Genomic DNA, 16,131 nt, shown 5'->3' on the forward strand with positions numbered 1-16,131 from the left:
CAGTGGGGCAGTTCTACCTGTCTTATAGTGTCATCGTGAGTTTATATTGCCTTGATGGTAGTGAGAGAGGGAGGTATAGCCCCTTAATAAACTTGAATCTATTTCCTTGCCTTTACTTAAAATGATGACGTAAGAATGAGCCAATGTCATCTGAAATTGTTCAGCACATCTATTAATATCTAAAGCTATTCTGTACATATGATAGACTAGTGATTTTTACTTTATACCTTAACATCACTGTCAAGTGCTTTCAACTGATAAATAGCACGTTCTTTCTATGAATGTCCATCTTCTCTTGCAGCCAACATTGCCCGTGGAAGGAGAGAAAAAATATGACGAATTTAACTACAATGAGTGGATTTCTTCTCGTGAATTTTCCTGGCAATCCTGAGATAGAAATCTTACAGGCTTCTCTATTTTTAGTCTTCTACTTGGTGGCTTTAACTGGCAATATGCTCATCATCACTGTGACTTCCATAGATCATAGTCTCCACTCACCTATGTATTTCTTCCTGAGGCACCTGTCATTTATGGATCTGTGCTACATTACTACGACTGTACCAAGATCCATTTGTACTTCTTTCATGCACAGTGGCACTATTTCTCTCTGGGAGTGTATGCTGCAGTGTTTTGCACTTAATTTCTCTGGTTGTGCTGAGTTAGCCATGCTCACAGTGATGTCCTATGACCGCTACGTGGCCATCTGCTATCCATTGCGCTATGAAATCATCATGGACAGCAGGACTTCTGTTCACGGAGTCTTAGCTGCCTGGACCAGTGGGCTCATCTCTGGGGTCATGCACACAGCTGCTACTTTCTCCATCCACTTCTGTGGTCCCCATGTCATTCACCAGTTCTTCTGTGATATTCCACAACTCCTGAAACTCTCTTGCTCCAATGACTACATCCCAGAGCTTGGAGTCTCTGCCTTTGTGTCCTTGGCAGCATTTGTTTCCTTCATCTGTATTGGATTCTCCTACATAAACATATTCTCTACTGTGCTCAGAATGCCATCTGCTGAGGGTAGAGCAAAAGCATTTTCAACTTGCCTACCCCATTTGTGTGTGGTCATATTATTTATCTCTACTGGGCTATTTGAGTTTCTAAAGCCACCTTCTGATTCTCCAACTGTGCTAGACATTTTACTTACTGTTCTTTATACAGTTGTACCCCCAACATTCAATCCAATGATATACAGCCTAAGGAACAAAGCCATGAAGACTGCTCTAAGAAAGGTGTTCACAGAAAGAAAACCTTACCTGTTTTGATGAGATAAGTCTTCAATTTCAATTTGGGAAACAAAACCAAAACATATTGGAAAGGACACAACAAAGTCAATCAAGAAATAAAAGCTAAATGAAAATCTATAGTAGAGGAAGTTGTATAAATTAACTATCATTGAACAATAAAAATCCTTGAAACACACAGTTACATATTAACAACTCACATTATTATTGTAGGTCAAAATATCACCCTACAAAGCCTGGTGGTGAAAAATGAACTTGAATTTTATAGACTGTGACTTAATCTCTCTTTCCTGTTCGTTTTTATCAGGTTGTCATTGTACTTAGTCAATTTGAGAGTCCTTTCGAATTTTTCCCGCTTACACTGCAGTCTGCTGTACTACATTGTATGCAAACACTGAGGATCAATGTTCTTTTACAATTGATGAGTCCACTAAGATCCTATTAAGATGTCATTCTGCAAGGAAAACAGTGCTTCAGTCAGTAATACACAAAGAAGACCCTTTGAAATGTATCATTTACATTGCCTCTCCAGACGCAATGATTTGTGTTCTATTAATCACCTGGAACTATCTTTAAAATAATGTAACAATCGCATGTAGTCTCAAATTCTTATTGTTCTACTATTAAATGAATGAAAGAAGAAATACTATTAAATGAATGCAAGAAGAAATATTATTGAAATAATAATATGCATGGAAAAAGAAAATGTACCTTTGAAAATTAAACAAAATATTATATATATGTGATGATTAAAATTCAAAATTACAAAAGTAAATAAAGCAGCACATAAAATGCAAAAAGAAAAACCCAAAAGATAGAATTAACACAATGAAAGATATATCCAAGTTTTTCCCACTGCCAGAGGTTAAATAAAAAGGAAATGCTTTATTTTTTAAAGCATTGGAAATTATTTGGGTCCCCAAAAAGGAGGACATGTATTGCATCCAGTAATAATTCCGGAAAATATGTTAAACTTCTTGTCTTTACTTTTTTAGGGAATGAGTTCTGAACAATATTCAGAGAAATAATTTCTAAGATAATTGTATTTCCAGGATTAATGAATATAGAAGCCTTCGGTTTTGAGGGGCACAACAAAAATTAGCCAGTGGCAGTCCTACAATTAAAAATGACATCCCTCACTGACCCATAGCCCTACAGGGGAGAAGACTGGACACACAGTGTGGGAATTCTGCCTGATCTGATCCCACCACTCTGAGGCAAAACACTAAGATCATGCAACAGAACAGCAAGGGGAACAGAGCTACGAAGTCTCCAGGAAATACCAAAAACAGACTTAGTGTCAGGCCTTGGCATGCCATTAAAGTGAACCAGAAAACATTCCTAAAGTCAAAAACATTCCTTGAACTAGCTTCAAGCTTTTCTTTTGTTGTTGTGTTTTTTGTTTTGTCTGCTTTGTCATTGGCTTTTTCTTATTGTTGTTTGGTTTCCTTTTCTTGTTTGGTTTTGCTCTGCCTTATTTTTGTGCATGTTATAATCTCTTCAGATCTGTCTAAATAAGATAGGCTGGATAACAATCTGGAGGTGAAAACAAGGGGACCAACAGTTGGGGAGGACAAGGGAGAGGATGTGGGGGGGGGCTGAGGAAGTGGTGTAAACAAAACCAGGGACAAGGGAAGAACAAGTGATCCAAATCCGTGGAGGCCTGGTAGGGTTGATCAAGGGTAATGTAACCAAGAGGCATTATGGAAAACCAAATTAAGGCTGAGCATCATAGTGGGCCAAGAAAAAATTTTAATTAAATAGAGGAAAGAGTTAGGCAGCAAAGGTCATTTATAGAGGTCTAAATAAAGGCATGCATATATGTAAATATTTATATATGAGGATGGGGAAATAGATCTATGTGCATATATTTATAGGGTATTAAGGTAGCATATGGGCATTGGGCCTCCACTCAAATACTCCCTCAATGCAAGACCATTTTGTTCTATTACACTGGCATTCATGATGTTCACCTGCCCAAAATGATCACTGAAGAAAAAGTGGGTGCATAAGCAAATGTGGTGAAGAAAGCTGATGGTGCCCGGCTATCAAAAGATACAGTGTCTGGGCTCTTAAAGACTTGAAGGTAAATAAGCATCCATCTAGATTAAAAGCAAAAAAGCCCATGTGGAAGAAGCAAACCAGCCTGATTGATCACGAGGTGTCAAAGAGATCAGGTATCAGGCATCAAAGAACAAAAAAATCATATCATTGTGAATGACAGTGGGTGTGGAGTGGGGACGCAAAGCACATTTGTAGGCAACTGGACATCCCCTTACAGAAGGGTGGTGGTGAGGAGACAAGCCAGTCAGGGTGCAGTGTAGCAAGATGAAACATACAACTTTCCTCTAGCTGTTAAATGCTTCCTTCCCTGTCCACCCCCACTTCCCCTAGTATCATGATCCCAGTTCTACGTTACAAATTGGGCTACACCAGAAAATGTACACTTCTACAAATAGGATGTGTAAACATAGGGAACCCAGGAAAAATAACCCCTTAAGGACCAGTGGTGAGATTGGCTATACAAGAAGGGTGGAGGGAAGGTGGGGTGGAATGGGGAACCGATTACAGGAATCTACATATAACCTCCTCCCTGAGGGATGGACAGCAGAAAGGTGGCTGAAGGGAGAATTCAGACAGTGTAAGATATGACAAAGTAATAATTTATAAATTATTATGATTTCATGATGGAGGGGGGAGCAGAGTGGGTTGGGGGAAAATGAGGAACTGATGCCAAGGGCTAAAGTGGAGAGCAAACGTTTTGAGAATGATGAGGACAAAGAATGTACATATGTGATTTACACAATTGATGTATGTATGGATTGTGATAAGAATTGTGCAAGTCACCAATAAAATGATTAAAAAATAATAATAATGTGTAATAAAATTAGCCAGTAGAGGTAAAATGAAATCACAAGTAGCTATATATTAATGATATTGTAGAATAATCCAGGCTGAAAATTTTTTGAACTCACTATAAAACAAGAATTATTAAAACAATACTGATTTTATTCTAGAAGGTTTATTGTTTTATTTTTCACATTTAGGTATAATCTATAGAAAAAAGCATCTGTGTATAGTTTGAGGTACATTGCATTATTCACTTTATTCAAATAGATATCCAATTAGACCTGACCAATTAATTTAAAATGAAAGTTTTTCATTTTATAATAAATCAAATGACTGTTTTCATTTTTTTCTACTTTATGTGTTCATGTGGAATTGTTCATGTTTATGATATAAAACTTTATAATTACTTTAAATTTATAGTCATTTTATATCTGGTAGTCTAAATGTCCTAACACAATTTTGCTCTGTTTTACAGGCTTCTCAGCTACTCTAAATCTGTTTTATAACTATATAATTTTTTAATCAATTTATTGTGGACTCATACAACTCTTATGACAATCCATAGATACATCCGTTGTGTCAAGCACATTTGAACATTTGCTGCCATCATCATTCACAAAATATTTTCTTTCTACTTGTGACCTTGGGATCAGCTCTTAATTTTTCCCCTCCCTCCACACTCCACCTCCCCCACGAGCCCTTGATAATTCATAAATTATTATTATTTTGTCATGTCTTACACTGTCCAATGTCTCCTTTCACCCACTTTTCTGTTGTGCATCTCCTGTCAGGGAGTTATATGGAGATCCTTGTGAGGGATTCCCCTTTTCTACACACCTTCCCTTCCATCATCTCAGTATTGTCACGGTCACCAATGGTCCTGAGAGGTTCATCTGTCCTGGACTGCCTGTATTTCCAATTCCTCTCTATACCAGTGTACATCCTCTGGTCTAATGGGATTTGTAAGCTGGAATTGGGATCATGATAGTGGAGGGGAGCAAGCATTAAAGAACTAAAGGAAAGTTGTATGTTTCATCATTGCTACACTGAATCATGACTGGCTCATCTCCTCCCTGTGACTACTGTAAGGGGATGTCCAGTTACCTACAGATGGGCTTTGGGTCTCCATTCTGCACTCCCCCTCATTCAAAATGATATGATTTTTTTGTTCTTTGATGCCTGATCCCATCAAAAACTCATGATCACATAGGCTGGTGTGTTTCTTCTACGTGGGCTTTCTTGCTTCTCAGCTACCTGGCTGCCTGTTTATCTTCAAGCTTTAAAGACCCCAGATGCTATATCTTTTGATAGCCTCACACCATCAACTTTCTTCACCACATTTGCTTATTCACCTGCTTTGACTTTGTCAATAATTGTGTCGGGAAGGTGAGCATCATGGAATGCCAGTTTAATAGAACAAAATATTATTGCATTGAGGGAGTACTTGAGTGGAGGCCCAATGTACATATGCTACCTTAATACTAACCCTATAAATATATGCACATAGATCTATTTCCACATCATATATAAATATATTTACATATGTATATGCCTGTATTTAAACCTCTATAAATGTTCTTTGCCTCCTAGTTCTTTCCTCTATTTCCTTTTAATTTGTTCTTGTCCCACTATCATGCTCAGCTTTAATTTGGGTTTCAGTAATTACTCTCAGTTACATTGCCCTTGATCAAGTCCTACCAGGCTTCCTACACACTCCTCGCCACTGATTTTGGACCACTTACTATTACCTTGTCCCTGCATTTGGTAACACCTAATTACTTTCCCCCACCTCCCGTTCTTCCATGTCCCCCCACAACCATTGGTTCCATTGTTTTCTCCTCCAGATTGTTTATCCTATCTGTGTTATCTAGATAGACATGCAGAAATAATAGTATGCACAAAATCAAGATAGAGAAAAACAATGCAACAATAGAAAATAAAAGAAAAATAACAACAAACCATTTACCAAAAAAAGAAACCCCTGTAAATAGTTTGAGGCCTGTTTGTTGATATTTAGGGGTGTTGTCTGGTCGAGTCTGATGGGGTCCATGACCTGGCCCCAAAGTCTATTTTTGGTATTCACTGGGGACTTTTTTTCTCAGCTTCCCTTGTTGTTCTCTTGTGTGACTTTAGTGTTTTGTCTTGGTATGGTAGGGTCACCTTGGGTCCATTCCCACACTGTGTCTCCAGTGATGTCCCCCGTAGGGCCATGGGGCAGTGAGGGATGTCATATAACTATATACTTTTAAAATCTTTTTTTTCCACTTTTCAAAATATCTGCTTAGAATTTGATTGGAATTACATTTAAGTGATAAAGCAAAGGTTCAAGAATTGTCTTCTTTCAGAGATTCTGACTTCTAATCCATGAGCAAGAATTATCCTATAGTTACTTTGGTATTTAAAAATCTTCTCCAAATTTATATATATTTTCAATGTGGTGTCTTTGTACACGTCTATTAAATTTATTTTTACATATTTGGTGCTATTGTTAAATTCTGTTGACTACTTTTGTGACCATATTTATAAAGACTCTTGATTTTTGTATATTGACCTTATATACATGCTCTTTCTAAACTTATTTTAAAATTTGAATTGATTTTTATGGATTCTTTGGTATTTCTACTACACTTTGCTATCTGTGAATTAAAAGCTGTATGATTCTTTCTTTCCAGTTTTAAATTTTTTGTGAAATAATTTTACTAGGGGCTTATTCAACTCTTCTCACAATCCATACATACATCTATTATGTCAAGCACATTTATACATTCATTGTCCTCATCATCCTCAAAACATTTGCTTTCCACTTTAGCCCCTGGTATTAGCCCCTCATATTTCCCCCACTTATTTTGTCATATCTTATACAGTATGACATCTCCCTTCAAGCATTTTCCTGTTGTCCATCCCCCAAAAGGAGGTTATATGTAGATTCTTGTAATTTGTTCCTACTTTCCAACCAACCCTACAATTTTTAACATTTATTTCTTTTTCTTTTTGTTTGTTTTTATGCTGGCACAAAGCTGCAGGGCTATCTTGACTGAATGGTGATGGATTTTCTTATTTTGTTCTTACCTTACAGAGAAAATCACTCATTAATTCAAGAAAGTGAGTAAGGAGTTCCCTAATATCTGATCATTTCAATAGACTCATAAATGCACCCCAAAGAGAAATAATTTCAAGTATTTGACAGCGACAGAAGGAAGATCCCTAAACAAGTCATTCTGACAGTTTAGTATAAGCAATGCTACCACTGTCCTCTTCAACTTCATCAATAAGAAATCTGACTACTGGAGATGTGAGTAAATGTGATGATCATTAAAACATAAAATGTGGTAATAAAACCACACTTGATGAAGTTTTCCAGTCTGTAGTAGACCTGAGCTAGATGAGGATGGAATATTATCATTGCATGAACTTGTTAACTATTATGGATCCAGAAAACATATTCACTGCCCTCAAGTCAATTCCAACTCTTAGCGACCCCATAGTAGGGAAGAAAAGCCCCTTGGGTTTCCAAGACTGTAACTGTTTATTGGAGTATGATACCACATTTTTCTTCTTTAGTTAGCTACTGGTTTTGAACTGCTGACCCTGTGGTTACCAGCCCAATGCATAACCATAACCACTATGCCACCAGGGCTCCTTGATTATTATTTAGTACTGTGTTAGACAAGTTTCTCTAGAGAACAAAATCCAGAATGCTAATATATAGAGATAGATAGATAACATAAGAAAACACAGTTTATTAAATTATAAAGCAGGACAAATGGATCAGTGCAACTCACTCTGGGAAGACAGTTGTGAGACTCTAGCAGTCCTAAAATCTTGAGGCCGCAGCAAACAGCAAGGCAGGTTACTAACAGTCAGACAGATGTCTGTCGGACAGTCCTCAGCTCAAGAGATGCAAATTCCAATGGTGTGGCAAAGCAGGTCTTGAAGGAACCTCAAATTACAGCAATATAGTCCACGAGTTAGGTGTCCCACAGGTAATGTAGCTTGTAGATTGAGGCACAGAACAAGCAAGGCAGCTGCACCCTGGTCTGATGATCAAAGAGACAAGAAAGGCAAGCCATTTATCTCTCTGTCCTTCAATTAATACCACATGTGTTTATTAGCCAGGTTGTCATAATAAATTAACTACCTCAATCCACCCCTTGCCAACTTGGCACCTGTACACAATTCTTTAGTCATATATAATTTCCAGACATTAATGAAATCATACTTATGCTTAACATCAAGCACCTACCATACATATAAATGAAAACACACTGAATCCAATTGAATCTGATATACATGAACAAAGGAAATATATTCAATAAGCACATATAAAGAAAATACTCTGATGATTACAAACCTCGCTTTTGCAATATATCATATGGTCATAACTGATTGGTAGAAATACTTTCTTCTACTAGCCATTCTGTATTACCTTTGCCCTCGGCAAGCACCTCATCTGGCTGTGGGTTTTTTTGTCTGGTGGGGCGACCCAGACTCTCATTCCTGAGGGGTCTGTGTCATTAGATATCCTGTCAGGATTGGGCTGCTATAATTTAGAATTTACTATAATCACGGGGCTTGATAACACTAAGGGTCAGCCTATGGGATCTCCTGGATTCCAGAAATATCCTTCTTTACCACCATTATGTAGTACCACTCCAATTTCTCCTTGGTAATCAGGATCATTCACACCACTCCGTACAGTGACACACTTCCTAACCTTTTGATCCATGAGAAGCCCAAAAGGTCAGGGGGCATTCTCTGCTGCCAGTTCAGGGAAATCCGTGCTGTGTTTCCAGATGGGAGAGCTCCTTCCTTCGGTAACAGGGCCTCCAGGCCCGAGGAACACAGGGTTGCTGGGACAAGAAGCAAAAATGATGCAAGTGGATCACTAGGAGTAAAAGTAAGTTGTAGAACTCCAGTTTCCACCCCTTGGTTCCTGGATCAATGAATTCTGGGTATTTGAGATGTGGCACCATATTTTGGTTTACAGTATATACAGCTTCCTGGAGAACATTGCCCCAGCCCTGCAAGTCGTTGCCACCTAGTTGGCACCATAATTGTGTTTTTAGGAGTCCAACCCATCGTTCTATCAAGCCGGCAGCTTCAGGATGATGAGGCACATGATACGACCAGTGGATTCCATGGGCATGGGCCCATTGCTGCACTGAATTTTCTGTGAAGTCAGTTCCTTGATTTGAAGCAAAATGCTATGTGGGATGCCATGCCGGTGGATGAGGCATTTTCTAAGTCCACGAATGGTAGTTTTGGCAGAAGCATTGCATGCAGGGAAGGGAAATCCATATCCAGAGTAGGTGTCTATTCCAGTAAGAACAAAACACTGTCCCCTCCATGATGGAAGAGATCCTATGTAATCAACCTGCCACCAAATTGCCGGTTGATCACTCCGAGGAATGGTCTCATATCTTGGACTTAATGTCGGTTTCTTCTGCTGGCAAATGGGGCACTCAGTAGTGGCAGTGGTAAAGTCAGCCTTGTTGAGTGGAAGTCCATGTTGCTGCACCCATGCATAAACACTATCCCCGCCTCCATGTCTACTTTGCTCTTGTGCCCATTCAGCGATGACAGGAGTGGCTGAGGAAAGAGGAGGCCCAGTCTCCACAATGCATGTCACCTTATCCACTTGATTCTTAAAGTCCTCCTCTTCAGAGGTAATCCTTTGGTGAGTGTTCACATGAGACACAATTATCTTTACTTTTGTGGCCCATTCAGAGAGGTCTATCCACACACCTCTTCCCCAAACGTTCTTGTCACCAATATTCCAATCATGTTCCTTCCAATTCCCTCACCACCCAGCCAAGCCATTAGCCACAGTCTCTATACAGTCTCACATCAGGCAATTTTTCCTTGTAGGCAAACTGAACGGCCAGGTGCACTGCGTGAAGTTCTGCCCATTTGGAAGATTTCCCTTTGTGGACTTTTTCAGTCTTCAGTTAAAACATTTTAAGGAGCTGCTCAGCAGGCCATAGGTGCAGACTGGGAGAAACAAGGTAATATCACAGTAATAGGACTGTGGGCATTTGGGCCACTTCTTACTTGTCCCTTCAGGTTCTATTTTGCCCCAATCTCAAATATACCACTTCCATTAAGCAACGGAGTGTTGTTGTGTACTTCCAAATTTATGTTTCTATGAGTCAGACAATTCCCTGTTCACGATGGGTAGGTCAGATCTCATGGTGACTTGGTGGCCCTGGTGAGGCATTCAGTCTCCACCAAGACCCAGTAACAGGCCAACAGCTGTTTTTCAAAGGGGAAGTAGTTGCCTGCAGAAGATGACAGAACTTTACAACAAAATCACAACAGTCTCTGCTGTGATTCACCAATAAGGGTTTGCCAAAGACTCCACACAGCACCTTATCTACAACTGACACCTCTAGCACGATAGGGTCAGCTGGATCATATAGTCCCAGTGGCAAAGCAGCTTACATGGCAGCCTGAACCTGATGAAGAACCTCTTCTTGTTCTGGGCCCCACTCAAAATTTGATACCTTATTTGTCATTTGATAAATAGGTCAAAGTAGAACACCCAAGTGAGGGATATGTTGCCTCCAAAGTCCAAAGAGGCCCACTAGGTGTTGTGCCACCTCTTTAGTCATCGAGGGGGGCCAAATGCAATAGTTTATTCTTCACTTTAGTAGGATTATATCGACATGCCCAACACCACTGGACCCCTAGAAATTTTACTGAAGTGGAGGGCGCCTGAATCTTCATTGGGTTAATTTGCCAAGCTCTTATATGCAGATATTGAACCAATTAATCTAGAGTCTTTGATACATCCTCCTTAGTGGATGTATCAACATAATGCCATCAATATAATGGATCAGTGAGACATTTTCTGGAATACACAGGTGATCAAGGGCCCTGCGGACTAAATTATGGCACAGGACAGAAGAATTGATGTACCCCTGGGGGAAAGTTGTGAAAGTGTATTGTCCCTGCCAGCTGAAGACACACTGCTTCTGGTGGTCCATGGAGACTGATATTGAGAAAAAGGCATTAGCCAGATCAATAGCTGCATACCAAGTACCAGGGAAATTATGAATTTGCTCAAGCAATGAAATCACATCTGGAATGGCAACTACAATTGGAGAGTCACCACCTGGTCAAGATTACGATAATCCACTGTCATTCACCAAGATCCATCTGTCTTCTTTATAGGCAAAATAGGTGAGTTAAATGGGGATGTGCTATGACTCATCACCCCTGCATCTTTCAATTCTTTGATGGTGGCACTGATCTCTGCAATGCCTCCAGGAATGCAGTACTGTTTTTCGTTTATTATTTTCCTAGGCAATGGTAGTTCTAAAGCTGTCCACTTGGTCTTTCCTACCATGATAGTCCTAATTCTACATTTCAGGGATCCAATATGGGGGTTCTTCCAGTTAGTAATTATGTGATTTCCAATGATGCATTCTAGAACTTGGGAAATAACAACAGGATGGGTCCAGGAGATCACTGAACCCACCGTGAGGTGTACATGAGCTAAAACTCCATTAATAACTTGACCACCAGAAGCCCCCACTCTGACTGTTGGGACTTAAAAACACCTTGGGTCTCCTAGAATTAGTGTTAGTTCAGAGCCAGTGTCCAGTAATCCCCCAAAAGTTTGATTATTTCCTTTTCTCCAATGAACAGTCACTCTTGTGAAAGGTTGCAGGCCCCTTTGGGGAAGGCTACAAAAAATACTAAAAATATGAGCCTTCAGTGATTTAGCAGGGTCTTTCTGCAAAGGGACCCAGCCTTCTCCTCATTCAAGGGGTTGTGGGTCTCCAACTGGCTCAAGTTAGGGAACTGATTGAGTGATCATGACTGTCTATTCTGCTGTTCACCTGATCTAGCATACTTCTGCCAGCATAGATCATGTAAATATTTAGTAGGTTTCCCATCTATTTCATTCCTAGGGACACCGTGGCTAAGTAGCTAATGCCATAACTGCACATGAGACAGGTTGCTTTGATTACTACTGAGAACTTATTGTCTATGACAACCATGCCCACCCTGTCTCTGTTGATTCAGTGCTGACACGTGCCTTCCACCATCATGGGGACCAATGAGCCCCATTGTGGGGAAATGTCAGAGTTCGCTTAGAGAAGTGCCCACTGTAATAGCAATTATAGGAGTCTTAAGAGATACTGGGGCCTACTTCACAAACCTATTTCTTATGGTTGTTGTAAAAGATATGTCCTCAGGACACCCCCTTTTTGGATCTATATGAATTCCCTGATAGATCCATTCCAACATAACAATTTCCCTAAGCTTTGGGGATGCCTTCCTCTACAGTGCACCAGGATAGGTCAGGTACTTCAAATTGGTCTAATCTAGGCCATCTGGCAGTCCATGCTTCAGCAAGCCAACCAAATAATTAGATCCTCTAGTAGCCGCTCTCACAGAGACATTGAAAGAAGAATCTGTGCCTAGGGGTCCCATATCCAGAAACACAGAGAAGTCTAATATTATATTTAATGCCCCAGTATCCCACACCCTCAGGAACCATTCCCAAGGATATTCCCCAGGCTTCTGCTTGTACGTATTTGAAAACTTGAGAACATCTTTGTGAGTATAACGCAATTATTCTTGGGTAATCATCTCAACCTCACCTTTAGGAGCTTTCTGAGACTTAATTTTAGGTACAGATCGAAGGGAAATAATGGGTGGTGAGAGTGTGCCCCAGGTGGTCTCAGCAATATCTTGTAAGGCTGCTCCCGCAGGCCATGCAACCCATGCAGCCGCACCTGGCATTTCAGCTTGAAATCCTTGGCTAATCTGCTCAGGTGTAGATTGTTTTATTGATAGTGCATTAATACCTTTAGCTGGGAGGCCTGGGTCTATTGACTGGCGTGGGTCAATTGTTTCTAGGGGCTCAATACCCTCCTCTTCTGGATCATCAGCTCATATGGTCTGATCCCATGTTTCAGGGTTCCAACTTTCCCTACCGATATCCTCACTTTGGTATCAGACATTGCTCTAGATCTGCCATTCAGCTTTTGTTGTAATTCAGCCACTCGCGTAAAGAGACTCTGGACCTGGTTCTCAGCAATGTCAGCTCTATTACTAGAGGAGAGAAGCTCTCCTTTGTAGCACAGATGAAAGCTTTCAAATCTGTTAGTCTGCACCTGAGGTGCACTTCTGAGGCTCTGAGACCATCCCTCTCCTTAAATCACACTTTCCATTATAAGAAAGACCAGCTTCCCTATACTTGACATCCTGACATAACTCCCTGAAAATATCAAAGATACGATCACTCAGAGCTTCTCCTTCTATCACAATCTATTGATGAAGATACTGTAGATATTAGCTTTACTATTTCATACTATAGATTAGTAAGAGTAGCAGACTTATCCATGCGTTGGGGCGTAGAAATAGCATTTTCAGGGCTGTTAAGACTAATCAGGCCAGAAAGCCAATTTAAGAAGCCCATATTTATGATTTTATTTCTCTATAAGCACTCCTTCTACCAAGTGTGTTTGATAGGGTTCTCTGGAGTATAATTTTACATATATTTATAAAGATATATAGATGTATAACATCAGAAAGAAACAGCTAATTAAATTATACAACAGTACAAATAGCTCAGTGCAACTCACTCCCAGGAGACAGTTGTAAGACACTGATAGTCCTTCAAGTCCTGAGGACTGCTCGATAGTTCTCTGTAGAGCAATTCAGGATATCCAGGTACAGGCAACAAACAGCAAGGCAGGTTACCAACAGTCAGCCAGATGACTGAGTCCAACAGTGCCAAGCTCAAGAGATGTAAATTCCAATAGTGTGGCAAAGCAGGTCTTGAAGGAACCTCAAATTACAGTGACTCAGTCCACGGCTTAGGTGTCCGACAGGTAGAGTAGCTTGCAAAGAGTGGCAAAGAACAATCAAGGTAGCCATACACTGGTATGATGAACAAAGAGCAAGAAACAAACAAGGCAAGGCTCACCAAGCCATTTATCGCTCCACCCTCCAATTAATCCCACATGTGTTTATTGGCCAGGTTGGCACAATAAACTAACTACCTCAGGTTTTAAATGATATTCACTTGAAATCCAAATTCAAATCCAAACATGAAGAAGTAGAAGGCGGTGGTGGTTATGTAACCTGTCAACTTGTGAAGGGTTGGAGTCTATCCTGTCATTCAAGTCTTAGTCAATAATGCCTCTGTGTGGGCATGGCCTTCTCCTGAGCATTCTGGATCTCCAGTCTTCCTATTTGGAGGTGGGACATGCACTCTCTTGCCTTCATCTTCCTTCTGACAAGCCACATGGAGCTACGCTGATGGAACTAGAACCCTGTAACTGGGAGAGACATGCGGAGACCCAGTTGAGCCCTGAGATGATTCCACCACCACTAGATCTACAAGACTTTTCACCCACTGGCTATGGTCTTCCTTCTTTGGCATCATTGTTTGTGTTGTGTGAGTGTGAAGAGGAATTTATAGACTGGTATCACACATATGGGCTAATATTGGGCTTAGGGACTTGATCTGGACTAGGCTGGGATGTTTTCCTCAATATATAATTATATTTGATATAAAGCTCTCTCTTATGCACATGTGAGTGTCTTTGAATGTGTTTCTCTAGTCAACCGAGACTAACACAAGGACTATAATTACATGTTCTCAATTGATGATTTTCTTTCTATCTCTCTTTTTTAAAATTCAAAGCATAAGGTACAGCAATGGCAGTATCCTCCTACTTATGCATTATTTATGTCTATCACAGATTGAACCTATTGTAAAGTGTGCCCATTTCAAATAAAAATGACCCCATAGAATTAAAAAAATATCATTTTATCTTCTACTTTACAAGTCCCCTTCCTCATTGGCTGAGTACTAATCAGTTAACTATTTTTCCTGAGTTTCACCTAAGAGTTACCCACCACCCACTGCTAGCAGCCTCTGCCCCTACTTGACCCCCACATGCATACCCAACACCACTTCCTTAATTAACTGGGTTCTTATATTCCACAGTCCAGGTGCCTAAACTCTGTTGTGATTGACCACTCATTCACTGCAAACAAGTCAAGGCTGATTCACAGTGATCCCCGGTGAGTTTCTGACATTGAAGACTGTAACTGTTTATGGGAGTAGAAATCTCAGTATTTCTGTTGTGGAGCTGCTGATAATTTTGTCCTGCTTATGAGGAGTATCACAGCCCCACACATAACCACTACACCACTAGGGCTCCATAGTGATTATACTAGCCACTATCAATTGGTGTCCTGGTTGTTTACTAACTAACTTAGTCTTTGCTCTGTTTGCTGAGAGACCCGGTTCCTGAAGAAGATCATCATGCTTGGTTATCCAAAAGGAGAGAAACTCTAGTTGAGATGAATTGGCATGGAGGCTTCTACAACGTGTTCAATCATAACAATTGTCAGGCTGGCACGGGACAAGGCCACCTTCAGATCTGCTGTGCATGGAATCAGCAGGAGAAAAAAAATGACCTTATGGGCCCCTGATAATACAAATTGACTGTCCAGTATCCTTGCTTTATCCAAAGACTATCGACCTTCACCTGCTGCTTGGTGCTGACTTTCTTTACATTAACTTCTCTTGAACGCTGACAAAACTCTTCAAGGCATCTTTATTTAAGAGAAGATCGAACTCACCCTGGCAAGACATTAACTCTACAATAAGTTATATTAACTTATTGCAATCAATCTTTTTAGGATTAGCATGAGCCTTTAGTCAATTTTACGTGAGATTTGGATGCTAAAACTAAAAAAGTGTTTTATTGTTGTTATCAAGGTTATTTGGATTTACAAAAGTTATTCTGCCGTGTGAATTCTTTCATTTTGTTGAAAAGCCAATACCAAGGTAAACCTCCTCAGAAACCTAACACACTGATCTCTAAATTTTATAGAAAAATTTAACAGCTCAGCAACAACAATAACAAAAACAAAGACACAAACATATATTTCTCCAAAAGAGACATTCAGATGCTAGAAACAAATGAAACAATGCTTGATATTATCGGTCATTAAAAGATGAAAATCAGAACTACAGTGAGGTACCGCCTCCCCCTGGCAC

General features: G+C 40.0%; 1 protein-coding gene across 1 annotated transcript; it reads left to right on the forward strand.

The window, feature by feature from the left end:
• Window positions 1-332: 332 nt before the first annotated feature.
• LOC142441481 (olfactory receptor 14J1-like) lies at window positions 333-2,256 on the forward strand. Its single transcript, XM_075543449.1, has 2 exons — window positions 333-1,237; window positions 2,112-2,256. The coding sequence occupies exons 1-2, from the start codon at window positions 333-335 to the stop codon at window positions 2,254-2,256; spliced, it is 1,050 nt and encodes a 349-aa protein (XP_075399564.1).
• Window positions 2,257-16,131: the final 13,875 nt, after the last annotated feature.

Source organism: Tenrec ecaudatus, chromosome 1 (assembly GCF_050624435.1).
Source record: "Tenrec ecaudatus isolate mTenEca1 chromosome 1, mTenEca1.hap1, whole genome shotgun sequence".
NCBI lineage: Eukaryota > Metazoa > Chordata > Mammalia > Afrosoricida > Tenrecidae > Tenrec > Tenrec ecaudatus.

Coding starts and splice junctions, on each gene's coding strand:
- LOC142441481 (XM_075543449.1), top strand. CDS start 333: ATGACGAATTTAACTACAATGAGTGGATTTCTTCTCGTGAATTTTCCT. Junction 1,238..2,111: donor AAGACTGCTCTAAGAAAGGT/GTTCACAGAAAG, acceptor CCACTGCCAGAG/GTTAAATAAAAAGGAAATGC.